Source organism: Anolis carolinensis, unplaced genomic scaffold (genome assembly GCF_035594765.1).
Source record: "Anolis carolinensis isolate JA03-04 unplaced genomic scaffold, rAnoCar3.1.pri scaffold_12, whole genome shotgun sequence".
In the NCBI taxonomy this organism is placed as follows: Eukaryota; Metazoa; Chordata; class Lepidosauria; order Squamata; family Dactyloidae; genus Anolis; species Anolis carolinensis.
In genome coordinates, this window is record NW_026943823.1 from 11,401,080 (window position 1) to 11,427,780 (window position 26,701).

The 26,701-nt window shown below is 41.4% G+C and overlaps 1 protein-coding gene across 11 annotated transcripts in view; it reads right to left on the reverse strand.

Annotated features, from left to right (window-relative positions):
* The window catches only part of tenm1 (teneurin transmembrane protein 1), a 365,598-nt gene that overhangs the window by 75,496 nt on the left and 263,401 nt on the right, over positions 1 to 26,701 (reverse strand). For all 11 annotated transcript variants that reach the window (XM_062963661.1, XM_062963659.1, XM_062963658.1 and 8 more), the window contains 2 exons: positions 23,693 to 23,839; positions 15,989 to 16,205 (listed from right to left, as the gene is read on the reverse strand). In XM_062963661.1, the coding sequence (XP_062819731.1) occupies positions 15,989 to 16,205; positions 23,693 to 23,839 (364 nt within the window). The remainder of the gene's footprint in view (positions 1 to 15,988; positions 16,206 to 23,692; positions 23,840 to 26,701) is intronic.

Here is a 26,701-nt window from a genome sequence, read left to right on the forward strand (position 1 = left end):
AGTTCTTGGAGAACGGGAGAAGTCCCAGAAGATTGGAGGAGGGCAAATGTGGTCCCTATCTTCAAGAAGGGAAAAAAGAACAACCCAAACAATTACTGTCCGGTCAGCCTCACATCGATACCAGGCAAGATTCTGGAAAAGATCATTAAGGAAGTGGTCTGCGAACACTTAGAAACAAATGCGGTCATTGCTAATAGTCAACACGGATTTACCAAAAACAAGTCATGCCAGACTAATCTGATCTCTTTTTTCGATAGAGTTACGAGTTGGGTCGATACAGGGAATGCCGTGGATGTCATGTACCTGGATTTCAGTAAGGCATTCGACAAAGTCCCCCACGACCTTCTGGCAAACAAACTAGTAAAATGTGGGCTAGACAAAACTATGGTTATGTGGATCTGTAATTGGCTAAGCAAACGAACCCAAAGGGTGCTCACCAATGAGTCGTCTTCATCATGGAAAGAAGTCACGAGTGGAGTGCTGCAGGGTTCTGTCCTGGACCCGGTTCTGTTCAACATCTTTATTAACGACTTAGACGAAGGGTTAGAAGGCACGATCATCAAGTTTGCAGATGACACCAAACTGGGAGGGATAGCTAACACTCCAGAAGACAGGAGCAGAATTCAAAACGATCTTGACAGACTAGAGAGATGGGCCGAAACTAACAAAATGAAGTTCAACAGGGACAAATGCAAGATATGTCACTTCGGCAGAAAAATGGAAATCAAAGATACAGAATGGGGGATGCCTGGCTAGACAGCAGTGTGTGTGAAAAAGACCTTGGAGTCCTCGTGGACAACAAGTTAAACATGAGCCAACAATGTGATGCAGCAGCTAAAAAAGCCAATGGGATTCTGGCCTGAATCAATAGGGGAATAGCGTCTAGATCCAGGGAAGTCCTGCTCCCCCTCTATTCTGCCTTGGTCAGACCACACCTGGAATCTCACTGTGTCCAATTCTGGGCACCACAGTTGAAGGGAGATGTTGACAAGCTGGAAAGCGTCCAGAGGAGGGTGACTAAAATGATTAGAATCATAGAATCATAGAATCATAGAATAGTAGAGTTGGAAGAGACCTCATGGGCCATCTAGTCCAACCCCCCGCTAAGAAGCAGGAAATCGCATTCAAAGCACCCCTGACAGATGGCCATCCAGCCTCTGCTTAAAAGCTTCCAAAGAAGGAGCCTCCACTACAGTCCGGGGGAGAGAGTTCCACTGCCGAACAGCCCTCACTGTGAGGAAGTTCTTCCTAATGTTCAGGTGGAATCTCCTTTCCTGTAGTTTGAAGCCATTGTTCCGTGTCCTAGTCTGCAGGGCAGCAGAAAATAAGCTTGCTCCCTCCTCCCTGTGACTTCCCCTCACATATTTGTACATGGCTATCATGTCTCCTCTCAGCCTTCTCTTCTGCAGGCTAAACATGCCCAGCTCTTTAAGGCGCTCCTCATAGGGCTTGTTCTCCAGACCCTTAATCATTTTAGTCGCCCTCCTCTGGACGCTTTCCAGCTTGTCAACATCTCCCTTCATCTGCGGTGCCCAAAATTGGACACAGTATTCCAGGTGTGGTCTGACCAAGGCAGAGTAGAGGGGGAGCATGACTTCCCTGGATCTAGACGCTATTCCCCTATTGATGCAGGCCAGAATCCCATTGGCTTTTTTAGCTGCCGCATCACATTGTAGGCTCATGTTTAACTTGTTGTCCACGAGGACTCCAAGGTCTTTTTCGCACACACTGCTGTCAATCCAGGCGTCCCCCATTCTGTATCTTTGATTTCCATTTTTTCTGCCAAAGTGAAGTATCTTGCATTTGTCCCTGTTGAACTTCATTTTGTTAGTTTCGGCCCATCTCTCTAGTCTGTCAAGATCGTTTTGAATTCTGCTCCTGTCTTCTGGAGTGTTAGCTATCCCTCCGAGTTTGGTGTCATCTGCAAACTTGATGATCGTGCCTTCTAACCCTTCGTCTAAGTCGTTAATAAAGATGTTGAACAGAACCGGGCCCAGGACGGAGCCCTGCGGCACTCCACTTGTCACTTCTTTCCATGATGAAGACGACGCATTGGTGAGCACCCTTTGGGTTCGTTCGCTTAGCCAATTACAGATCCACCTAACCGTAGTTTTGTCTAGCCCACATTTTACTAGTTTGTTTGCCAGAAGGTCGTGGGGGACTTTGTCGAAGGCCTTACTGAAATCCAGGTAGGCTACATCCACGGCATTCCCTGTATCGACCCAACTCGTAACTCTATCGAAAAAAGAGATCAGATTAGTCTGGCATGACTTGTTTTTGGTAAATCCGTGTTGACTATTAGCAATGACCGCATTTGTTTCTAAGTGTTTGCAGACCACTTCCTTAATGATCTTTTCCAGAATCTTGCCTGGTATTGATGTGAGGCTGACCGGACGGTAATTGTTTGGGTCGTTCTTTTTTCCCTTCTTGAAGATAGGGACCACATTCGCCCTCCTCCAATCTACTGGGACTTCTCCCGTTCTCCAAGAACTCTCGAAGATGATTGCCAGTGGTTCTGAAATAACTTCCGCTAGTTCCTTCAATACTCTTGGATGTAGCTGATCTGGTCCTGGCGACTTGAATTCGTTTAGAGTGGCCAGGTGTTCCTGGACAACTTGTTTCCCTATTTGGGGTTGGATTTCCCCCAATCCTTCGTCCATTCCATGTTGCTGTGGTTGAAGATGGCTTTCTTTTTGTGAGAAGACCGAGGCAAAGAAGGCATTAAGCAGTTCTGCCTTCTCCCTATCCCCTGTCACCATCACCCCATCTTCTCCTTGCAGAGGCCCTATCGCCTCCTTTTTCTTCCTTTTTCTACCAACGTAAGCAAAAAAACCTTTTTTGTTGTTTTTTATGTCCCTGGCAAGCCTGAGCTCATTTTGCGCTTTAGCCTTGCGAACCTTTTCCCTACAGGTGTTGGCTATATGTTTGAATTCTTCTTTGGTGATTTCTCCCCTTTTCCACTTCTTGTGCATGTCACTTTTGAGCTTTAGCTCAGTTAGAAGTTCTTTGGACATCCATTCTGGCTTCTTTGCATTTGTCTTATTTTTCTTCTTTGCTGGCACTGTTTGCATTTGCGCCTTGAGTATTTCACTTTTGAAAAACTCCCATCCATCCTTAACTCCCTTGTTTTTTAATATCGGCGTCCATGGGATGCCGCTCAGTAATTCCTTCATTTTTTGGAAGTCAGCTCTCTTAAAGTCCAGAATGCGTGTTTGACTTGTCTTAGTTTTAGCATTCCTTTGTATTGCAAACTGCAGGAGCACATGGTCACTTGCCCCTAAGGATCCAACCACTTCAACTGTATTGATCAGGTCTTCCACATTTGTTAAGATTAGATCAAGAGTTGCTGATCCCCTTGTTGCCTCTTCTACCTTCTGGACCATAAAATTGTCTGCAAGGCAAGTAAGGAATTTGTTGGACTTTGTACTCTTGGCCGAGTTTGTTTCCCAGCAGATATCGGGATAATTGAAATCGCCCATGACTACTATATCTCTTCTTTGTGCCTGTTTGGTCAGCTGTTGACAGAAAGCTTCATCAAGTCCTTCATCCTGACTCGGAGGTCTGTAGTAGACACCCACGACAAGGTCTTTTTGAGTCCCGGTTCCCTTGATTCTTATCCAGATGCTTTCAAGCTGGTTTCCCAGATTACAGTCTTGCATTTCTTCTGCAACGTAACTGTTTTTGACATATAAAGCTACTCTCCCTCCTCTCCCCTTTGTTCTATTTCTGTGAAAGAGGTTATAGCCCTCAATGGTTAAATTCCAGTGATGGGAGTCATCCCACCAGGTTTCAGTGATGCCTATGACATCGTATGTGTGGTGCTGTGCTAAGAGTTGGAGTTCGTCTTGCTTATTTCCCATGCTCTGAGTATTAGTGTAAAGACATGTAAGCCCCTGTGACCTCCCCTTGAGCTGTTTATTTGGAATTATTGTGCTCTCTGTACTTGGTCCTTGCTGTGTTTGTGCAGCCCTCCGTTTAGCCTTTTGGCGGTTCCCTGTAGTCGTGGGTAATATAGTGTTCGCCAAGCTGTTGTTCCCCTCCCCCAGTGGATCTAGTTTAAAGTGCGCCTGATGAGGTTTGTGAGTCTGTGTGCAAAAAGATGTTTTCCTACTTGTGTGAGATGCACCCCATCACTTGCCAGTAGTCCATCCTCTTGGAAGAGTAGACCATGGTCAAGGAAGCCAAAATGCTCCTCTTGACACCATTTTCTGAGCCAGTTATTGACCTGTACTATTTTTCCGGCCCTTATAGAGCCATGTCCTACAACAGGGTGGAGAGATGAAAAGATCACATGTACATTATACAGTTTTAGCTTTGTTCCCAGAGCTCGAAAATCATTTGTGATCTTTTGAAAAGTATGCCTAGCGGTGTCATTGGTACCTACATGAATCAACATAAGGTGGGGAGGGTGATGGGGCTTTAGGAGCCTGCTGAGCCTCTGAGTGATATGGTGTATTTTTGCCCCCGGGAGGCAGCATGTTTCTCGAGCCATCCCATCCGGTCTGGAAATGATGGCTTCCGTTCCTCTAAGGAGGGAGTCACCTACTACCAAGACCTGTTTCCTTTGAGGATTGACAGGGTCCCTTTTGTGCAAGACAGTGTGTATGTCCCCTGAAGAGTGTTCCTGTTGAAGTGAATCATGTAGGTGTAAAGTGTTGTCCTCCTCCTCAACATCCCCAGTGCATTCATCAATGACAATCCATTGAGATACATCCGAGAGCCCATTACTCTCCCAAGGATGTTCCTGTTGCTCCTGGTCTATGATTGGGGATGGAGCATTTGCATGATTACATAAGTGTGAATGTGGTGATGCACTGTCCCCGTCAGGGCTATCCCCTGCGCATTGATCAAGGGTGGCCCACTGAGTAGTATCTAAGAAACTGTGGTCCTCCACAAGATGTGTTTTCTGATTGTATGTTGATGGTGTAAGAATATCAAATCTGTTGTGTAAATCCAGCTGAGCAGAGGAGTTCAGCGGAGGCTGCCTGGTCCTGTGTCTCCTTCTATGGGTGACCTCCTTCCAAGCCTGAGGGTTGTCTACCTTTGAGTTGATCTCCCCATAAGGTTCGTGATCATGGTCATGGTGGTGTTGGTGTGATGCAGGCTGCAAATCTACAGCAGCGTGTTGTGCAGTGTCCAAGAAGAGCTCGAGTGCCTGAATGTCCTTAAGGGTCTTAATACGGTGCTCGAGCTGTTGGATCCTCTGCTCCATCAGAGTCATCTGTTTGCATTTGGAGCAGATGTAGTTGACTAGTTTTTGTGTGAAAAAGCAGAACATGCCGCAGCTGGTGCATGTGATGGGAATGTATTGCTTTTGTTGCATCTCTTGGTGAGTGTGGTGGCCAAGTGGGATCTTTGTACAGTTAAGTAATATGCACGCACTTTATGTGCAGACTGCCCCAAACCACCTCTTTGTGTATTTGTTTATGTTGTTTTGTTTCCTGTATGTACTGCAAAGGATAGTTAGTAAGGTGTCCTCCTGCTGCCTCTGCTTCTGTGAGAACCAACTGCCCTTCTGAGAGCAGCCTCTGGCAAATAAAGCTTTCCCAGAAACTCAATTAACAGGGGACAATGCCTGCTGTCAATCAACTTAAGTACCTGGCTCTCTTTCAACACAACAGTCACACAACAGTTAGACTTTGACCACAGGAGCCAAGCCCAAACTCAGTTTAAAATCTTAGCCAAATCTTAGCCAAATCCTACCTGAAGCCAGGGAGCAAAAATGTCCTCCTGCTGCCTCTGCTTCTGCGAGAACCAACTTAAGGGTCTGGAGAACAAGCCCTATGAGGAGCGGTTTAAAGAACTGGGCATGTTTAGCCTGCAGAAGAGAAGGCTGAGAGGAGACATGATAGCCATGTACAAATACGTGAAGGGAAGTCATAGGGAGGAGGGAGGGAGCTTGTTTTCTGCTGCCCTGCAGACTAGGACACGGAACAATGGCTTCAAACTACAGGAAAGGAGATTCCACCTGAACATCAGGAAGAACTTCCTCACAGTGAGGGCTGTTCGACAGTGGAACTCTCTGCCCCGGGCCGTGGTGGAGGCTCCTTCTTTGGAGGCTTTTAAGCAGAGGCTGGATGGCCATCTGTCGGGGGTGCTTTGAATGCGATTTCCTGCTTCTTAGCAGGGGGTTGGACTGGATGGCCCACAAGGTCTCTTCCAACTCTACTATTCTATGATTCTATGATTCTATGAGAGTGTTACTCAATGCAACAGAGAAGAGACTGAAACAGAATGCTTAAAGAACAGACTGTTTAAACTTGGAACCAATAAGCAATGTTTCTGTATGAGGAATACATGACGTTTTGTAAGTAAATCAACTATGTTAACTTTTAATGAAGACTACTTATTTTTTGGAGCATAATTTAAAAGCAATATATTTTATGTTTCTTTTTGGGCAACTGACGTAACACCAGGGTTATCAGTCTAACAACTGAGTAACCTAAATTGCCTCGCACAAATACTAGTAGATATTTCCACTAACGAGAAGATTGACTCACGCAAGTTTTAAAACTCTTCTCAGGAAGATAATACTTTACAAAAGGTTATGATTATTCCAAATATTGTGAATGCCAAGTGATCTTCAAAAAGGGTCACGCTTCCAAATGGCTATGGAGATTTCTGCTTTTCCAAAAATTTTAACATGTCAGCATGTCATGGGGATATTTTATGTTTTCCTAAATTTGTGTTTATTATGAAACACTTTATATTGTTTTTATCTACTTTTGGTTGTTTTTAAAAGTTTGTTGTGAATGCTTTTAATTGTTATGGAAGCCGCCTTGGGTCCCATTCAGGGATACGTGCAGCGTAGAAAAGCAATAAAATAACTAAATATGCTCAAGCATAACCATATGTTGCATTTTAATCTATGTTTCACTTTTTAAAAGTTTAAGCACGCATAAAAAACAGAAACAACAACAAAAATGTTGCACACTTGGACAACTTAAACATGGCATTTGGTCCTATAATGTAACCCATCCCTAATGGAGACCTCTCTCTTCTTGGCTCATTCTCATGTAACAGGGATTGGGACTGCATTTTTCAACCCAGTTAAGTTAGCATTTTTATTTTCTTCAAACATACAACTGAAGGCATGTAGTGGATTTGTAGCAACAGCAACTTAAGGATTTAAAATCCTTTGCTGAAGCCCAATAAGCTGGCCTAAGGTAATGTCTGTACCTTTTCAGCCGCCGCCGCCTTCAGCAGCCAGTTCTCTGTATTTTCCGAAGATCATAAAAATACCTCCGAGACGCTGCTCAGCATAATCTTCCTATTGTATCCCATACCTCACTTATTTAAACAGGAACAACAATAAGTAACTGGTTGGCAATCTGAGCATGTGAATTTTGGTATTTTTTCTCAGGCATATACATTTTTGTTACGGTCATGGGTTTCACTAACAGAACTGACAACCAAGAGCATTAACTGGAAGCGCAATGAACACAATTAACATGTTGAATGTGTGCAGTTAGATTGAGTTATTTTCTAAACCCATTTCCACCATGATAATCCTTTCTGACCTCTTCCTTTTCTCAACTATCATTCCATGCTCCTTCTCATTTTTTTAAACATTACATGCCCTGAAAAAAACAAAACTATTATTCGTCTTCCCAAACTTAAACAACAATTATAGTTTTGGGGCTCAGAAAGATGCTGGGGATTTCTCAGAGGATGAGGGGATGATGGGTTTCCTACTGAGGGGTCTGTGTGTGATCAGGGTGAATTTCAGACTTTAGATCAGAGAGAAGTTCAGGCACTGGATGAGGAGTCAGAGGATGTTTTGGGTTCCCATGTTCGTTCCTTAGCAACAGGGGAAAAGTCCATTTGTCCTGGGAATCGGCCTTCAGCTAATGGGGAGTTTTCCTGTGATATCAGATTAGATCTCCACACGGAGGGAGTGAAGGATAGATTAAGTAGATGGTCAGAGAGACTCCATTGAAAGTCCTTGAAAACCAGGTGTGTGAAGCATGATCTCATGTTTCTTGGTCAAGTTTGGTCTTAAATTAAGTGATGTTTCCTTGGTGTTTCAGAGCAGACAATGTTGCCAAAAGGTTCAGGTTCCTATTTCAGCGCTCAAGTTCATGTTTCTTGTGTTTGCCTATTTCAAAGAGTTTTACCTTGGGAAAAGTTTCAGCTTTCATGTTTATGGATTTATGCCTGTGATCTTGACTTCTGATCTTTTGTGTATGGGATATTGCTATTTTATAGCTCCTTTCCTATTGCTTTTTTGGAAAATGTCCCTTTTTCCTTTGTACTTGCTTTTTCTTAATAAATTGTTGTACTACTGGTTTCTGGTGCGGTGCTGGGTGAAAAGGTGTCTCAAGGCTAGAGTGCAACATATAGTTCATTAAAATATGGTGATTTAAGATCTCAAACGCTGAAATCTTAATATGCTCTTAATCAGAGCATATTAGAGCAACAATAATAATAATCATAGAAGAAAGATGGTACATGTGCAGCTGAGAAACATCGGTATGTGATCAAGGGTGCATCTACACTGTGGAATTAATCTGGTGTTGCAATGGGTTAAATCTTTGTGCCGGCTGAACTGCTCACCTAAAGGTTGGTGGTTCGAATCCGTGAGGTGGGGTGAGCTCCTGTCTGTCAGCTCTAGCTTGTGGAGACATGAGAGAAGCCTCTGAGCAGGATGGTAACACATCTGGGCATTCCCTGAATCATAGAATAATAGAGTTGGAAGAGACCTCATGGGTCATCCAGTCCAACCCCCTGCCCCCCTGGGCGATGTCTCTGTAGACGGCCATTCTCTTACACCAGAAGCAACTTGCAGTATGTTCTCAAGTCACTTCTGACACAATAAAAAAACTTTAAGTGCCATGGTTCAATACTATAGTATCATGGGAGTTTGACAAGGTCTTCAGCCCTCTCTGGCAAAGAGTGTTGGTGCTTCACTAAATGACAGCGAACAAGATTCCATAACATTGAACTCTGGCATTTAAAGTGGCATCAAACCACATTAATTTCACAGTGTAGAATGTAGATGCACCCCTATATAGCAAAAAAAAAAAAAAAAGAATGAGGAAGAACAGACAAGAGAAAAGAGGCTGCAGGATGCTTTGCCTGATCTAACTGGGAAGGATAAGATTTCACTCTCTTGTCTTTTCACTGCTTAGTTTATTGGGTGCAAGCTCACTTTGAAATCAGTTGGAAATATTTAAGATGAGGCCAAAGGGGGAAAGTGGAAGGATAAGAAAGAACTGGGGCATGAAAATGTGAGATGAGATAGGGTTAACTAGGGGTGCATTTACACTGGAGAATTAATGTAGTTTGGCACCATTTTAACTGCCATGGCTCGATGTTATGGAATCTTGGGAGTTGCAGTGCTTACAAGGTCTATAGTCTTCTCCATCAGACAATAATTTTGAAAATATGGTGTTGGGAGGAAGGAAAACGCAAAAGTCAATAGTGTAATATCTAATGCAAGGTCTGTTGCAGATCATTACAAATGTGCTTAACACATTTTATTCCATATTTTTTTCAAAAAATCCCAGGACGCCTTATAATATGAATTGTGGAAAAAGCCATAATATAACCAACCTAGTAAATAAACTGATTTATTAGGCAGTAACATTGCATCTACAACATTATCATATTTTTCCCTGCCGGTCTCCTTTTACTCATGTTATTTCTTTCCTGTTGTTTCAGGCATAAATTTCCAGTTTTCACCAGCCAACTCCAGATAAGGCATTAACCGTTGAAGTGCACTTCTGATAGGAAAACTACCAAATGGCCATTTTAGTTAAAAGGTATAATTTATTGTATTAAGGGCTCCAGAGAGATACATCAAGAGTGGAGGGAGAGGGTTGGAAAGGTTTATCAATTTCCCCCCATTGACAACGCTGCACTAAGCTGCCTTGGGAGGGCAATTAATCCAAGGCCAGGAATAATTTTGGCTCTTATGTGTATGACGGCAAATAAAGCAAATTGCCAGAGGTATGTTTCTAAAAGCCAGTAAACTAATTTAATATGCAGGCCCTCCATCCACAACTACCACATAAACATCAGATCCTTTCAGGCTGCTTTCGTTGAGTCAATTCAAATATAAATTAAAAATGCATTTGGTTGGCGCCTGAATTATGCACAGATGTGGAGATCTATATATTGGTGTCCCAAATTTTAGCCAAGCCTGACCTCCTTGTAACCTTCTAAACATAACAGCTGAATACGATTCTGTTTCTCTAGCATTGGGCTACAGTTATGACCCAGTGTTCTTCTACATCTTTCCTCCATATATTTTTTTTGTGTGCCTTCAAGTCATTTCCAACTTGGTGACTATAAGATGAAATTATCTTTGGATTTTCTTGGTAAGGTTGCCTTTGACTTCTTCTGGGGCTGAGAGAGTGTGAAACCCAGCGGGTTTCCATGGCTGAGAAGATTCATATCTTCTTTCCCAGAGTCTGAGGACATCATCAAATGGAGTGGGAGGAAAATAGGAAAAAGGGGAAAATGGAGGGAACTTTCTCAACCCATTCTTTCCTATCTTTTCCTGTCTTCTGGGATGGCCAGCCATCCCATGTAGTTACCGTGTCTTTCCTCGTCTTCTCTCTGCTTTCCCGTATCTTTCTCCATTGGGAATCAATTAACAACCCATTCCTGATAGAGGTCTTCAGGCTTTCTTTCCATGTGTTTGGGGAATGGGGCACCATGGAGTCCCACCAGAGGTGACCTTACGTCATCTGATGGCCTCAGAGCTTGAAGACCATGGGATGACCTTAGTCCATTGCTCAAATCTCTACACCAGGCTGGTTCTTACATGAGGGAACACAAATCCTTTGTAAATACCGTTAGGAACAATTAAGTTCACCATTCGTTTTCTCTTCTTGCTAAAAGAAACTTGAGAACTGTGCAGTTTTCAATGACTATTTTCAGATCAGGACTTGAATTGGGGGGGGGGGGGAGAAAATGCACATGGGGATTTTTGCACAGAAAATACAAATTTCTGCACAGAAAATAAAATTTCTTCCCCAGAAGTGTTATTTCCACCTTCATAGAAAATACTTCAGCCCTCCCTCCCCCAGATGTGCATTTTTCATACAGAACTGAGAAGATTTTTACCTGTCTAAGGTTGTCCTCATCGCATTGTCCTGACCCTCAATAAACCAATTTTGATCATTTTTCTAATATTTTCAAATATTCTTCCCACCCCTAATATAGATTTCATGGTAGCCAATATCTGCTCAGAAGTATCTGGAGAACCTGAATGACTCAAGAGAGTACAAGACCAAAGAAAGGACATGGGGATGAATTCAAGGAGAGAATAGATAGGCAAATTGCTAGCTCTTTCAGGGACATAAGATGTAAGGATCTGGACAGATGATGGGTGGAAATGGTGTTGGATTCCACCCATTCTGCACCACTGATTATCTTATCTAGGGCTGCTGGGAACTATAATCCAACCGAACCTGAAAGAGCATGTGATACCTACTACTGGAATAGACTAAACAGTAAAACCCAGAACTGGAAACCAGAATGTGTTCCTCAATTTCATTTATATCCATAAACAGACATGCTGGAGGACAAATGGAAGGGCATCTAGGGGCCAAATTATGTTTCCATGAGCATTTGAAAGGTCATGGTCTTCGGAAAATTCAGGGGAAGCACATTCTACAACTCTTCTGTAATGGAAACCTTGGTGTCATCTCATTAAAGCTATGAGCAGATGTTTTCCCCGGAGGCTCAATTAAACCATATGTCATCTCTTGGAGCTGCCATCGATGGCTCCTGATCTACGCAGGCATGCGGGATGCTGGGGTGAATGTGGCAACATTTTAAAAGTTTTCAAATCAGACCCTAGATTGGCCTCTAAACAGAATACAATGCAGATTAAAATGCACTGTGGGTATGTGACCATATAATACAAATGCTCTCTGTTTCCTTGTACTTAAAATTCATCTTTGAAAAAAAAAAAACAGAATTAATCAGGGACTTGGTTTCTCTCATAACTGTATGAGACCACTCTAGGATATCTTTCTAGGCATGGTAAATGGTTTATCCATTGATTAAATAAATAAAAACAACGGAAGCATTGCCTTATAGTATGGTCATCAAAGTGTGGCCCTTGAAACTCTCTCAGATTCTTCCAGACCATATTATTTCTGGAAAAAGGGAGAGTCTTCTCTCTGTCCCATCGGCATTACAGGTCTATCTGGTGGGAACATAGGAGAAGACATTGGGAGGCCTCCAAAATTGACGTTTCAAGGGGATGGGGCCTTACAGAATTGTGAGTATGGTGTCTATTTTGTTTCTTTGTCGTTTTATATAGTTATGCACTTTGGCCCAGATCCGTGAATTCAACTCATGTTTTTAATACCTATTTTGTATGCTGACCTTTTATGACTGTTTTTATCAATATTGTTGTTTTTATTGTTGATTGATTTGTTTTATTGCATTGTTCGCTTTTTATATTGTTATGTCTGGGCATGGCCCCATGTAAGTCGCCCCGAGTCCCTTTGGGGAGATGGGGCGGGGTATAAGAATAAAGTTGTTGTTGTTGTTGTTATTATTATTATTATTATTATTATTATTATTATTATTATTATTATTATGCATTTAAATTGGTTTAAATGTTACAGATCATTTAGTGATATTTTTCACTTTTGCATTTGCAATATCTCTTCTAACTGCTGCAAGCCTTCCTGAGTCTCATACTGGGGCATATTATTGTTCCATGAACCTGTCAAAGTTTCAGACTCTTGTCCCACAGTTATAGTGGGTTATTTCCTCCAAACAGACCCACACAACTAACACCACTCAATGTACTTTCTTCAGTACTATGAAGTTTAAGAACGACAGATTTAATTTACAGGCCAAAGTGCACAAGAAACCGTTAGATGTTATAGATGATCTGAGGCTGCCAACACCAACACATAAATTGTAGCTGCCGGAGATGGGATGCTGTATAAAATATTACAGGCCGCTATATTTCAAACATTACTCTGCTTTTTCAGGAGGAAAATATATGTAACCTTGTTTTTGGAGCATGAAGCTACTCCTCCACAATCAATACTTCTCCTCCTCCCTCATTGACAACAACCATTACAAACTCACAGGTATGTAATTTTTCCTCACGGCCACCCAGGTGAGGCAAGTCACGTTTATTTTTCTAGGTAAGCTCAAGTTCTGGAGCTTGGCCTGGGGTCTGTTTATGAGTTATTGCTCAATAAAAACATTAATACGACAACATTCAGTATTTAAGAATGACTGTCCCAATACTATCCCGACATCTTTTTATTTGGGAAACATAATTTTCTGGTCAATTGAAATTATGTAACTGGGCCTGGGCTTTGTTTATGAGTTTTTGGCTCAATAAGGAATTCCACCATCTGTTGTGACTCAGCTGGATCCTCAGGTTGATGAGGATTCTGGGATTCAGGTTCAAGATCACTCTGATGAGGATTATTGGATTTGGGTTCAGAATCCAGTTCTAAATGACTCTGTTGTAGATGAGGATGAGCAGTGTGTGAATGTTCATTTCCCCACAGCTAGGAATGTTGTTGTTGAAAGTGAGAATAGCCAGGTGCAAGATTTGGACTCAGAACAGGATGGTTCTCAGACTGATACCACTAAGCAAACTGCTTGCATTAACGCTGTTTGAACTTGATAGCAATGATAAGATCAGAGCTTTGGATCGTGCTCACCGTCTGGAATTCCGGGTTAGGCGAAGTGCAAGAATAACTAATAAGCGAGAGTTCAGAGGTCAGAGAAACGCTTTCATGCTTTGTTGTTAAAGCCAGGGGTTTGGAGGCAGATCTTTGTCAAAGCAACTTTTGCCAACCAAGTATCAAGAGCTCTAGTTCTCTTGGATTACCTTGCAGTCTGTATCTTGAGACTTTGCTGTTTGCCTTGTTATTCATGTTATGGGACCTTATGTACTCTGGTGATTTCCTGCATTGTTTTGGATGGATTTATTCTGCAATAATCTCTTGGAACTATTTTACAGCTAATTCTTTGGAACTGTATTTTTGCCTTTTAAGAACTTTTTATTTTTATTTTTTCTAATAAACTAAAAAGACTACGTTCTGTGTGCAGTCTGGTGTATTTAGCAGGTGAAGCTATCCCGAGGTGCGACACCATCCAAGGACCAAGGCATCCCCGGCATCTTTCTGATCTGTTTCCAGGTAAATAGAAGCGTGATGGAGCTTGCCTCTGTCACACGAGCGCTGTGATGTGCAGAGGAGGCCCTTCCCTCGGTCCCAGCCCTGTCTCAAGGGCGGCTGGTGGGAACGAGAGAGGGAGCCTTCTTCGTGGTTGCTCCTCACCTCTGGAACTCCCTCCCGAAAGAACTAAAAATGGCCCTGTCCCCCCTCTCCTTTAAGAAGCTTTAAAAAACCTATTTATGTACTCTTTCCTATGGAGAGGAGGAGGACTAGGACTTGTGAATTATATCTTGACTTGGTTAATGAAAATCTACCTCAGCCCGGTTGGCTAGCCTCAAACTGTCTCACATTTTAATGGTTTAACTGTTTATTATTATTATTTGTTTTATTATTTACAGTGTTTATATTCGCCCTTCTCACCGCAAAGGGGACTCAGGGCAGATCACAATATACACATAATTGGCAAACATTCAATGCCATATACACATAGAACAGAGAAAGATATAGAGGCAATTTAAACTTCTCCAGCTTCCTGAGGGTATGCTCAATTCCAGCTAAAGGGGGAGCAGCTGCTTCATCATCCACTGCCACGGCAACTTCCTCATTCCAAACGCTTGCTGGATGATTTTTTTAGGGTGTCATAAATTAGTTAAATTAGCCTCCCCACATATAAGTGGTACCTAAATTTCCTACTTGATAGATGCAACTATTTATTAGTTAATTGTATTTTAATTGACTTGTTTATATATTTAACTTTCATTTTTATTTTCAATTGTTTTGATTTTGATGCTTTTATTGCTTATGATTTGATTTGTTTTGATATGTTTTTGTCGGCATCCAGGAAGCGGAAGTGGAAGCTCCACATATCAGTCTCAGTAGAGAATTATCTATTTATAGATTTTGGGATTTACAAACTTCCAAACTTCTTCTCATAAGAGAGTAAGGACTCCGCACCCTCAAACAAATTGCAAATTATATAGGGTTACTTCTTTGGGACTCTTATTGAATGACCATACATTTTGCTTGCCAGAAGGCTATCATTGTTATAAGACTTTGTGTATATAACAGATTTATGTTCACTGTATATGTCTATTAATATTAGGTTTAAAAACCATTGTAATTGATCATAGAATCATAGAATCATAGAATCATAGAATAGTAGAGTTGGAAGAGACCACATGGGCCATCTAGTCCAACCCCCTGCTAAGAAGGGGGTTGGACTAGATATAGTCCCCCTGATATACTACTGTTTGTAGTCGTTTTGTGTCTTGGTACTTCAGGGAATCCATTTTCTATTTAGGCATTGAATGTTTGCCATTCTTTCATTGTAAACTGGCCTGAGACCCACTGGGGAGACAGAGCAGAATATAAATAAAGTATCATCATCATCATCATCATCATCATCGTTTTTGAGGCAATAAAGAATTGTATCACACCGTATGAGAACCAACCATGGTTGTCCAAAGACATGACCAGAAACTTTCTATTAAGCAAAAACAGTCTTCAGGTAAATAGAAATTCAGAATTGCATAACATTATCCAAGAACCAAGTATGGCTGACCAAAGATATCTCCAACATCTTTCCATTCAGAAAACATCCAGGTCAATGAGAGCTTGTCTCGGGCGGTCTTTGTTTTTGGGTCAACAGAATTGCATCACACCACCCAACAATCCGGCATACTTGGCTGAAGGCATGCCTAGCATCTTTCTATTCAGATAATGCAGTTTTCAGGTAAATTGAAGTGTAATGGAGGTTGCCTTGAGATATCTTTATTTGTACGTCAATGCAGAGTTGCATCACATCATCTAAGAACCGAGGTGTCTGGCCCAAGACATGCCCAGCATCTATCTATTCCAAAAAGAAAGGGGCTTACCTGCTCTCGAACGAGACATCTCCCCGGATTACATGAGTGCTTTCTTTGCCAATAAGGAACTTGATTCTGTCATAAAAGAGCCTTGGAGGGTGTTGTGAGAAAGGAGGCTGGCTTTGCTGAATGAGGTCAAGGGGATCAGGAGAACCTTGGCAGAGAGGGCTTGCATAGCAAGTGCTTTGCTGACAGCAGTCCGGGTCTATGCAGTCTGTCAAGCCATCTGAAAATGAATAAGACAAGAAAGGGGTCACGGAGGAGGCAAAGGGACGGCTGCGTGGGAACACAACAAGCCAAGCAGCTAGGAAAAGCAAATACATGGATATTATACATATGTGTGTGCTGTTGCTTTATTTAATATAAACCTTGCTTTCCACTCCAAACATTTGTGAAAAAAAGCACCAAGTAGGTCTAATATGAAAGCAAACAAGCCAGAGTATTAAAATATAAAGGAAAAGCTTTTTAGAACCATGTTAACAACAAAAGGATAGCACACGCCTTCCTCCTGAACCAGTCAATTGTCAAAGGCTGGACTCAATTAAAACAAAACAAAATAGAAAGACAAGAGGAGAGGGACAAAGGTAGGTGAATAATGCACAAGAGAAAGAAAGCATCACTTGGAAAAATGAAATAGGAGTTTTTCTTCCAGTCTATAATACTTGGGTCCAGGGTCTTCATATCAAACTAAACGGCAAGACACATTTAAGGAAGCCTTTCTTCACACAATGAGGAGTTCAGCTAAGAAATGAACTAATAAAATACATTCACCTAAGAGATACATTCATCTAAGGAGCCCCCAGTAGCGCAACCGATTAAACCACAGCTGCTGAACTTGCTGACTGAAAGGTCGGCGGTTTGAATCCAGGGAACGGGGTGAGCTCTCAATATTAGCCCCTACTTCTGTCAACCTAGCAGTTAAAAACATGCAAATGTGAGTAGATCAATAGGTACCACTCTGGCGGGAAGGTAACGGTGCTCCATGCAGTCATGCTGATCACACGACCTTGCCGGCTCTTCAGCTTAGAAATGGATGTTAGGTATTCTCAGTTTGGTCATATGTTACTCTGTTTCCAAGTTTGGTCCAGATCCGTCATTAGTGGGGTTCAGAGGGCTCACAGAATACTAGTGAACTATAACTCCCAGAGTTAAAGGTCAATCACCCCCAAAGTTTACCCATGTTCCCAGTTGGCCATGTTGAATTTGTGTGCCAAGTTTGGTCCACATCCATCATTAGATGGGTTCAGTGTTCTCTGAATATGGGTGAACTATAACTCCTGGATGTCAAGGTCAATCACCCCCAAACCCTACTAGTATGCAAATTTGGCCATGTTGAGTCTGTGTGCCAAGTTAGTTCCAAGTCCATCGTTGGTGCGGTCCAGAGTTATCTTAGATTCCAGGTGAACTATACATCCCAGTCCATACAACTGCTATAAATCATGGTGAATTCTCTCCAAACCTCTCCAGTATGTTCAGTCGCTGTATGCCATAGGAAAAGGGCAGGAAAGGGTTAAGGGAGAAGCAGTGGGTGGGGCCATGCAAATGGAGAGAGAAAGGAGCACTGGGATATGCTCACTGTAACCTGCAATGTCCTTGAAGAGAGTGACTTGGTGGCTCCTCAGCACTGGGAACTTTAGCCTGTTTGTGGAGGCCGGAGGCTGTTTGTATGAGTGGACACCCATGACACATACACACATACTGATTTTCACTTTTATTATGTGTAGATTTGAGACTTATTCTATACACAATTGGTAGATGCTTCTTTTGTGAATGAAATTGCACTTTCTACCCATTTTTCCGAACACAATACTGTTTTCTGTGAGAAACAACCATGCACACATTTGTATAGAATAAGCCTCAAAGTTTGTATACACTTCCCAATTTGTGTAGTTCTATGAAGATTCTCATCAGTCTAGGATTTTCTCATCAGGATTTGTGACGTTGTTGACCATTCATTTTTTAGAATATTCTTTCCATTTCTAATATCAGAGGGGGATATGGTAGGATATTATTGTAGGGACTATTGAAAATAAGGAGTGACATCTCATATTCAATACAAATTTGGCACTGGCACCAGTGAAGGGAGAAATAACAGGGAGAGACATGTTGGATTGCTGTGCCAGATCAGTAAGCACAAGCATTAAGGGCAGAGATAAGAGGCTTACAATGCAAGACAGAAGATCAGAAAATAATACAGTGCAATAATCTATATGTGAAAGAACGATAAGCTGAACGAAAGTTTTATCTGAATCGGTAGGGACAAAACAATGGGGAGCAAGAGGGGCCAAGAGAAGAGAAAAGGCAAGGCAGTGCTTGGAGGGAACATGAACACAGAGATAGGAGATAACATCTGAGGTTCCCTCCTTAGAAGGGTGAGATTGTCAACATAAAAAGGAAGACGATAATGAGATATTGGAAGGAAAGACAGACTTTTCTCCCTTTCTGGAAGTTTGAATTGGTGACCTGGCAAGGGCTGCATCTAAACTTCTGCCAATAATCTGAGAATTTTTGAAGAACAGGTGAAATCCTTGGACAACTTCCCCAATTTCCAAAAACGGGGGTAACTAAAGACCATTCAGTGCAATGCTGATACTGGGAAATGTTCCCGAGCTGATCATTCAGCAGTCAATCTGTAATCAGTTAGGAAAGATTGCTGTGATTACAAAGAAAGAGAAATAATCATGTCAGACTAATTTCATCATTTTCTGATAGTTACAAATTTTGGTACATTTGACGTGGGTGTAGTGTGTCCAGATTTCAGGGAGGCTTTGACAGGTTCACCCTCACAATCTTGCAGACAAGCTGGTAAGATGTGGCCTAGATAGTAGAGATAGTTGACAGAACAAACTCAGAGAGTGCTAGTTGATGGAGCAAATTACAAAGCAAAGAGCATCTATTCCAGGCCTGGGCAGAATCCTACAGCAGCACTTCTTCCACTTCTTTCCAAAGCACCATTGTTCAATATACTTATAGATGACATGGATTAAGAAATGGAGGGGATGCTTATCATATCCTCCAATGACACCCAAACAGGAGTGGTAGCTGATACCTTAGGAAGCCACATAATGCTGTTGGATGCCAGCTTCCATCAGCATTGCCACCCTCAGATGCAATGGTAGTTGCATGTGCAAATCTACGGAATTGTGGTTGTGTGTCTTCAGGTTGCATTATGGTGACTCTTGAGCAGACATGGGCAAACTTGGGCCCTCCAGGTGTTTTGGACTTCAACTTCCACAATTCCTAATAGCCGGTAGGACCACAGATTCCCCATTCCTGTCTCCTAAAATAGTTTCCCTAAATATTTTCCTTAGCAACAGCACTATTAACTTCCAGTGCCATTATCAGATGTGCAAATGCAGTATTTTCAAGACGTTCCCTTTAAATTGAGTTTAATTTGCACTGAATAAACTGCCAAAATTATATATTTGATCCTTCCACACAATATTTTTGATTTCTTTTCTTTAGCTTGCATGCGTGCATGCTGCGTTTTTATCCCAACGGTTTGGCAGAAAATAACAGAGAGCGGATAGGGAAAGAACCATAACAGAAAGCTATGATGAAAATAGGATTGTAGGCATCTCATTTATTTCTTTATTACAGCAAGGTTAGGGTGGCCCTGAGCTAAATCTGGGTCAGATGAATCACACCATTCAGAGTTAAGGGAAGTCTGTTCTATGGTTTTGCTTTGGAAAACAGCTCAATGGATTGGCTTAAAATGTGGCAGTTAGAAGCATTCAGTTTGAGAACGGTCTCAATTTAAGAAAGGGTTTGGTCAGAAGTTGATGAGGATGCTCCAGCAGTTGGATAGCTATTGACAGTTTCTTCTTCTTTCACACAAAACCTCTGTGGGGTTTTGTTTTTTTCTTTTTCTGATACTAATTTGTGTTCAATTGATTCTGGAGATGTTGATGCCAGATAGTGATGTGCACGGTATTCGTTTCATATGTTTCATTCATCTATTCGTTTAGTATCATCAATTCAGATGCACGAAATGAGAGATGCCATTTGCAGACAAAACAAAAAGGCAACACGAAAGAGAAAGCTGCACAGTCACCGTGCTTGATTTAGTTTTCCTTTCGTTTTGGCCCACATAACAATAAGCAGGTACTGACAGAGGGCTGATTTCCCACTACAGCTGATATGTACCAATGGGCGTTAATAATAATATCAATATTTATAACAATACTACTCTGAGGAAGACCAAAACATTTTAAAAGTTGGTGGGCTAAAAGGGGTCGAAATGCTTTCTGTGTGTGGCGATTTTCACTCCTCTAGCTCAAAAAATGAGGGGAGGGGGGCTCGGAAGACCTCCCATTGCCACCAATGGTCCAAAAATTTTCGTTTTTCATAAGCAAGACAAACATTCATATAGGTGCTGCATTTTCAGAAATGGGAGCAAATACAAAACTGATACAAAACGAATGAAACTAAAGAAAACGAACAGCCATTCCATACAAATGCACACCACTAATGCCAGACAGAGGTAAGAGCTAGAGCATGTAAGTGGGTATCCATGGGTGGCATAAAACATAACTGTTTTAGGAACAAAGTTGGGGCTTCAAGTCCAATCTGGGATGTTTCTGATCCCGTCTAAAGCCAGCTGGCACAGTCTAAGCAAGGATAGTTGGCAAATAGAACAAATTTGTGCTCGGAGGCTTGGACACATCAAGTATCAGTCTATGCTCAGCCATGGTGTATTGCGTACCGCAAACTTAAAAGCGAAATGATCCTTACACAGCCTGCTCACAATCTGTGTTCTGGTTACTGCTGTTGGATTTAAGTAGAGCCATTATTCTAGACCCTGAGGCTCTAATCAGAGAATGTCAGGCTTACAAAATTCAACAGAGACTTTGGTCAATTTTTCAGAACGTTTGCTGCTGCTTTCAAAACAATAGCCAGGTCAACCACGAGGTCTTTGGGTCTGAATAGGGAATGGTGAAAGAGGTAGATATGTTACTCTACTGTAGCATGAACAAAAAAGAGAGTCCTGCAGTATTGTTAAAGCTAACATATTTATTTTCAAAGACTGCGATCTGCTTCCACAGATGCATGACGGAGAACAACATGTGGCTGTGCTGTAATGAAGCAACGGGAGGGCAAGGAGAACAATGGGGAAGATGAAAAAAGAGGAAATGAAGGGGGAATCTCACTACCGACTGTGAGGCCCCTGCTGCAAAGGGCACCTGCCAAAGATGTTAGCGTCAACTGAGTGGTAGTGCAAAGCTGTGTCAATACGGCGCAGATGTTCTGCACAAGCTCAAGTCAGCACTCCATGGGCATGCATCTGCTACACCGTTTTAGCTTGAGAGACATTTTGGCCAAAGAATGTGCCTTTAATATGATAGGAATGATATTAAAACACACACACAAACGATTGGGAGGTGAAATTACATGCCCCAGAGGTAGAATTCCATGTCTGCACTGAGTAAGATGCTATAGTGTAGCCTTTATTTAATTTTAATTTTATTTTATTTCAATGTTGCCTTTTTGGTCCCATGTGGAGACCCCACACTGTCTCATATGCATAACATAAAAACCCAAACCCAATAAAATCAGCTTAGGAACTAACTAAAAACAGGTTAGTGGCGCAGCTGTTGAGCAGCTGCCTTAAATCACTCTGACCATGAGGTCATGAGTTCGAGGCCAGCCCGTGGCGGGGTGAGCACCCGTCAATTAAAAATAAAAAATAGCCCCTGCTCGTTGCTGACCTAGCGACCCGAAAGATAGTTGCATCTATCAAGTAGGAGATAAGGTACCACTTATATAGTGGGGAGGCAAGATTAACTAATTTACGACCTGGAATGAGGAAGTGCCGTCAGTGTGGATGATGAAGCAGCTGCTCCCCCCTGTGGCCCAAATCGAACATCCCCTCAGAAGAAGGTTAACTTGCCTCTGCGTGTGTCTCTCAGTCTCTGTTTGATGTGTTTATGGGCATTGAATGTTTGCCCTATGTGTGTTATAATGTGATCCGCCCTGAGTCCCCTTCGGGGTGAGAAGGGCGGAATATAAATACTGTAAATAAATAAATAAATAAACTCAGAATTGCTTTGCTCCTGTACCAGTGGATATACTTTAGTTTGGATGATATTAAAACATATACTCGTTACTGCTCAGACTGTTGGCTGTTGGTGATGCTGTTTTTACGTTATTGTCTTCTTATAATGTCGTTGATTTTATTGAGATATGTTTTAATCTATGTCTGGTTTTAATCTTTGTTGGATCGGACTTGTCCCCAATAAGTTGCCCCGAGTCCCTTTGGGGAGATGGAGGATATAAATATAAAGTTATTATTATATTATATAGCAGTCTTTTCTGCTATATAATATAAGGAATGGGCTAAATGAGGTTTGTGGAGGAGTAAAATAAATCTTATTATCATGACTAAGAAGGCCCAGCTATGATATTTATCTAGACATGTCTCAGATGGTGAAGGAATATCAAGCACTACTCCTGGGCAACTTGACATTAGCTCAGGGCTTCTCTCATCCCTAACTGACTCCAAATGAATTTGCTGCACTTTATTTGTTATCCTGAATTCATAACTTATAAGGCGCACTTTAGCTTATCTATTACTGTAACCTTGCTGGTTTTAATTCTATGTTTTATTAAGCATGTTTTTATATCATAGGCTAATGTTCAGATTTTATAACTGGTGCATGTTTTTTTGTCCATTGATGTACTGTATACTGTTATTGTTTTTATTTGATATTTCTGTGAGCCGCCCCGAGGCCCCTTTGGGGGAGATGGAATATAAATAAACGAACTAACTAACTAAATAAATAAATGCTCCCAGAGATCATTGTTGCATGAGGATCATAAGGAGAAGGTGGTCTTTAGATATAACAGACCCAAACCATGAAAAACTCTGATAGCCTTATCTTAGACCCCATGTACATTGATCACCGAATGCCTAAGAATGGAGGGAGTGCAAAATAGACAAATTAGACATTCTCAGAGAATCTGTGATAAGACCTTGATGAGACCAGGTGCATTTGGCATGATCTCATGGCTACTTGGACAGGCTTAAATCAGGTGGAGTTGGCTTCATGCCTCTCAGAGGAAGGATGGCTCTCCTGTCTCTGCTCTCAAGTTCATGATTCAAGTATTCTCAAGTTTCCTGTTTTGGTCCATGCCTTTGTTTCCTTGAAGCGTTCACCTTGGAAAAGTTCCCGTTTTCTTGTTTATGGATTTATGTTTGAAGTACAGCAGTGGGTTTTGGTTCTCTTGACTTGATGTGCTTTGGCATTTTTGGATTACTGCTATCTGGTATTTGCTATTTATTCTTCTGATCCTTTTGAAAATGCCACTTTCCCTTTTTACCTGCTTTCTTCAATAAACATTTTTAGATTGAACTATTGGAGTCTGATGTGGTGCTGGGTTAAAAGGTGTTTCAGTGCTAGAGTACAACAGATAGCATAATATAAAACCACCAATGGTAATATTATACTGAACAATAAAACTGTATAACCTCCCTGTCCACAAGGGATACGTTCCAGGACTTCATGTTGATCAATGAAAGTGCAGGTGCCAATCCTAATAAAGGGTCGTGCTGTACAACCACCATTAAAAGCACAAAAACCATAATGAGCAAGAGCTTCTGGGCAAAATGCTTACTGTGAAAGTGCATAGAAAGAACACAGCAAAACAGACAATGCGGCAGATCTAATTATCCAACCTAATACTTGTGGGGAGTGAGGAACTCTTTGACTGTACCTCCATCGTTATCGGTGCCGTCTCCGCACATCATCTCCATGACAACATTGCATCCCATTCCACTCCAGCCCACCTGGCAGACACAGTGCCATCCATTCTGGTCAAGGGTGCACCTTCCATTACCATAACACAGACCTGGGCAGCCATCTAGAAAGATACCAATTAAACACAGTGTTGTAGATTATAATAGCTTATTTAGAAGGACTCTCGTTAGTAACGGGACTTGGTTTCGGCTTTAAACATTTGCTTCTTCCCGTGTGTTAAACCCTGTTTATCAGAGCTGGGTACCATCCGGGCATCATTTAGGATTTACTGCAAGGAAAAATAAAACATGACCAATGGAGCTTCCCATCCCAACTTAATGCAATTGTTGGAAATATTTTGTGTTTCTGTGCAAAAAATAGGCAAATTATTTGGATTTTTTGGAAAGATGGAAATATGTGGTAAATGCTAAATATATTTATGCTACTGGTTTGACTGTTAATTTAGTCAATGAGGATGTGTTCAGGCTTATATATGGGGAGAGAGAATCCATATTGCTAAAGGTGGGCTGGTGCTGAATTTTAAATAAAGCAATGTGATAGAAAGTTGGGCGCCAAGGATCAGATTAGTTGGGGAAGTTTTGCAGGTGAGCATATAAAGAAAACAGAAATTGAACTGGAGGAAAAATGTTAAACCAGAGAGCCAAGGAGAGAGATTTACGATAGTTAGAGGTCAGAGCTCAGGTTGCATCTGTGGAAGAGGATAAGACATACTCCTGACATATTCCTCAGAAAGAGAAACAGTTGTCAGACCAGACCACACAGCTCAGAAACAAGGCAGGAGAAACAGTATAGTATAGAAACTGTATAGTTCCAAGATTCAGTTCAAGAAGTAAGTATATCAAAGCTCTGTGTAAACCCAGCGAGTTAACCTAGGTGAAACCTCACAGAATTGGTTACTAGTTGGGCAGGAGGTTAAACGTTGACTTTCATAGTTATTCCACAGCCCAGAAAAAGGCTTCTTAGTGTCTTAGTTCTTAGGCATGTTCCTGTGGTTATTTGGGGACACTGATTCAAAAAATTGCATTGGAGAGACTGCATCAGCGCTAGGTTCTTGGATATAGGCATTGAATGTTTGCCATTCTATGTTGGAATCCATCCTGAGTCCTCTCAGGGAGATAGGGCAGAATACAAATAAAGCTGTATTATTATTGACACAACAACATAGCATGACATAGCAAACAAGAAAGATATGCTGGATTTTGTATCACAACATCACAAGTCGAACACTTCCCTAGCGTTTAGGACTGTGTGATGTATTTTCGGATGATGCGTGCAGATCCCAGTAGGGTGGCCTTTTGCAGTTGGCAGATCGTAATTTTGTCAATGTCTATTGTTTCCAAATGCCGGCTGAGATCTTTTGGCACAGCACCCAATGTGCCAGTCACCACCGGGACCACCTGTACTGGTTTCTGCCAGAGTCTTTGATGTTTGAAGAAGTTGTTGTTGCTGTTGTTGTTGTTTTTGTTATTATTATTATTATTGTTATTATTATTATTATAGTTATCATGGTTTTCTATGGCTGAGCAGATGGCATACGTTCTGTATTTCAAAAACTAAAGCTGATAGGGGAAAACTGGTGCCATTTCTCCAATCAGCAGGTCAAATGTACCAAGAAACAGCATTTGAGCTAGCATTTGAGGCACCAAAATGTGTGTTGGCCTGTGATAAAGCTATTGCAACAGCAACGCAAGAGAAGTTATACAGTTGACCCTCTGCATCTATGGATTCGGTATTCATGGATTCAACCATCCAATGCATGAAAACATTTTTCTCTCCTTTCTATAATCCTATTTAATATGAGGTATACCAATTTACTATGGCCATTGTATATATCATGAATTTTAGTATCCAAGGAGGTACTGGAACCAAACCCAAAGAAATACCAAGAGTGCACTTGGTAGCAATAATTATAGCAATAATTATATATTGACTGAAGAAAGGCAAATAAAAATACACACAAGTGTATTTGTGTTTTGTAGATAAATAGAAATACATGAATAGATCGATGGACATACAGATATATTTTAAAATGATATATGCCTGTGCCAAGAAAGGGCTGTGAAAAATCAAATGAAGGACGAAGAGTTTGTTATATATATATATGTGTGTGTGTGTGTATGTGTGTGTGTTTGTAAGGTATTATTTATTATTGCCTGTGACATATAGTGGCAGCTCTGGGACAATGATATAGAGTTGGCTGCCCTACCATCATATCAACAGTGTAATGTGATTAAACAGCATATTATGGACCAAAACCAGTCTAAAATAATATACATTCTCATGGTCAGCAGCTAGCCTGCAGGCATGGGCAAACTTGGGCTCTCCAGGTGTTTTGGACTTCCACAATTCCTAACAGCCTACCAGCTGTTAGGAATTGTGGGAATTGAAGTCCAAAACACCCGGAGAGCCGAAGTTTGCCCATGACTGTGTTAGAGCTTCTGGAAAAAGATGACAATTTAATTTTAAATTTCAGATTTACTTTTTCCTACACTTCAGCTTTCTGGGACCTCAACTCTTTCCCATCCCAAGTGTTGCAAATGTTGGCACATTCTTGAAAAACAAAGAAGTAACATTCAAGCTATCCTAGTCTCTTCTGTTGCTGTCAAAGAGGAGAAGCATTTCAGATTTTAAAAGGTGACGATCTACTAAGTAATATCATGGTTGAATAGGAATGGGACACTCACACCATGGGTCTTGGGTGACAAATCTATTCAATTTGGTCTCTCTCCACATTCATGTTTTTTCAAACAAACTCTATCCATCTTGGATACGACAAAAATACATTTGAACTAAATTCATATCCACTTATTCCTAGCTGAATGCACTAAAAGTTTTCTAAGTATTAATCATGCAAATAACCAATGCAAATGAAATGAATACAGCCTGCAAGGGAAACTGCTTTAGATGTTCTCTACATTCCTAACTTGTGCTAAATGATTTGTGTATACACAGTGTAATTAAGGGC